Raw genomic sequence first — 2,189 nt, 5'->3', positions numbered from 1 at the left:
GCAGCCCCCGCCCCAGTCTTCCCTCTGTACGAAGCCATGTTTATTCACTTCTCATTTTCCACCTTCATTTCTTTTTCTTTCTCTTTTCTCTGTCCTTCATGATGGTCTGAGAACAAAGGCTGAGGCCACCAACCACCATTCCGTCTCCATGTAGTCCTCCACCACCCCAAGCCTCTGTACCTTCACAAGCCTCCCCGTGGCTGATGATGATCTTCCCAGATGAAGATCTGAATCCCCGATCACAGCGACAGGTATTGCCATTGAAACATATGGAGTTTGCAGGGCACGGCCGGCGACAGGCAGAGGCTGTGGGGCGGAGACTACGGTCAGAAGATGAGGGCTGAGCCAGAGGCCGGGGAGGGGTGTTGGGAGGGGCAACCCTGACCTTCCTCCTGCAACAGGCCTTTCTCTGCCTGGGCTGAGAGGTGCATATGGGGGTTGGGACTCTGGCTGGGGACTGAGTTACTCCTAGCAGACTCACCCCTGGTGTTCTGGGGTCCATCCTCCAACAGAATCAGCCAGACACACAGCGCTGGAAGAGAGAGATGGAGGGTCATTAGGACACAGAACAGGGAAGGGCGGCCTGAGGGTGACACATCTGAGGGAAGGGGCAGCTCACCCCTCCCAGGCTCGGGCTCTGTCCATGACTCAAGGAGAGAGTGGGCAGGTGGCACCTCCTTGTCCTCCAATGCCCATGGCTAGAGGGCCTGCACCCATCGCCTGAAGGTGGCTTTCAGGAACTGAAGGATAGGGAGGGGCCCGAGCCTAGTAGGGGTCTTGGCTTCTGCTGATCTGTGGGCAGCAGTTCAGCAAACATACTGGAGTCAATTGGCCTTGGTTCTACTCCCAGACCTTGGTCAGGTGCCTCAATTCCTCAGTTTCCCCTTCTGTAGAATGGGGACAAAGAGGAGATCCATTTCCTAGAGTGTGAGATTTAAGCTGACAAGTACTGCCTGGTGTGTCAGAGTGCTTACTGCCATCATTTCTTTATGTAAAAATGAAGGGGTTGGGCCAGGTGTCCTCTCAGATCTCCCAAATCTAAGGTGCTCCGGCCCCACACCCTTCCTCAGGGACACAGGTGCAAGCACACTGCACCCACATCTGTCCACCACAACGACCAGCTTGGGACCCGGTGGTGACATTTCACATCCTGGCTCCCTGCACACAGGAAGATGCTGGGGGCTCATGTTAGGGGTGGAGCTACACAGGCTCCCCAATCCTGCTCTTCCTGCTGCTCAGGGCACCCCATCCCAGGGCATGTCGTGGGGGTTCTCCTTAAGTCAGCAGAAGGTCTACAGATGAGGACTTCCTTGCCCGTTCACCAGAGGGACAGACAAGGACACAGAGATGGAGAGAAAATAATGTGATGATGAGGAGGAGGAAGAGGAGGAAGAGGAGACGGAGACATGAGAAGCTGGGCTGGTTACTTGAACTGAGGATAAGTATACTCAGGAGCAAGGGGACGGCTGTGTTTGGCCTTTTGCACAGCAAAGCAACAAAGTCGAGAGAGAGAGAGAGAGAGAGAGAGAGAGAGAGAGAACTAGACACTTAGAGGAGAAAGAGGGAGAAAGAGATGCAAGCAAAATAAAGAGATGAGAGGGAGAAGGAGAGAGAGAGACAAAAGACAGAGAAATGGAGAGAGAAAGAGAAAGGCTGAGTTAAGAAGACAGTTATCTAGAGAGATGGACAGAGAAATAAGGGACTGTTAGAAAGGGAGAGACAGGTGCCAGAGATTAGATAGAAAGCCATGGAGAGATAGAGAGATTGAGAGCCAGATAGAGAAACAGAAGTAAAGGTTGGCGGGAGTGAGTGCGGGCACTTGGGCAGCATGTGGGTGTGGGGAGGGCTAGAGGTATCCATCCAGTCCCTGCAGATCTAGAGATGCTGGGGAGGCAGTCCAGACCCAGATAATCCAGGGAGACCAGATGGGGACAGCGGGTGGAGGGATGGGGGCCAGGGAGGCAGAGCAGGAGTGAGTCACTTCCTGGGCCAAATGAAGGGATAACTCATGGCTCCCAGTTCCCCATGGAAGGGCTCATAGGGGAATTTTGGAGTTGATCATTGTGAGCACAACTTGAGGAGATGTGGAGGGTGCAGACTGGAGGGCCCCCTGAGCACTCAGTTCCAATGTCCAAACTTGATACCCTCAGGCCAGCAGAGGGCAAAGACACCCCCCCCCCCCGCGGCCC

General features: G+C 54.4%; 1 protein-coding gene across 1 annotated transcript in view; it reads right to left on the bottom strand.

Annotated features, from left to right (window-relative positions):
• Positions 1 to 34: 34 nt before the first annotated feature.
• LOC107181755 (CD97 antigen-like) overlaps positions 35 to 2,189 on the bottom strand; it is a 4,205-nt gene continuing 2,050 nt past the window's right edge. The window contains exons 2-3 of the mRNA XM_015558422.1: positions 482 to 532; positions 35 to 306 (exon numbers count right to left, since the gene is read on the bottom strand). Coding sequence (XP_015413908.1) covers positions 65 to 306; positions 482 to 532 — 293 coding nt within the window. The 3' untranslated portion in view covers positions 35 to 64. The remainder of the gene's footprint in view (positions 307 to 481; positions 533 to 2,189) is intronic.

This window comes from Myotis davidii, unplaced genomic scaffold (genome assembly GCF_000327345.1).
Source record: "Myotis davidii unplaced genomic scaffold, ASM32734v1 scaffold1093, whole genome shotgun sequence".
Lineage (NCBI taxonomy): Eukaryota > Metazoa > Chordata > Mammalia > Chiroptera > Vespertilionidae > Myotis > Myotis davidii.
Note: the sequence above shows the minus strand (reverse complement) of the source record. Positions and strands in the feature narration are given on the sequence as shown.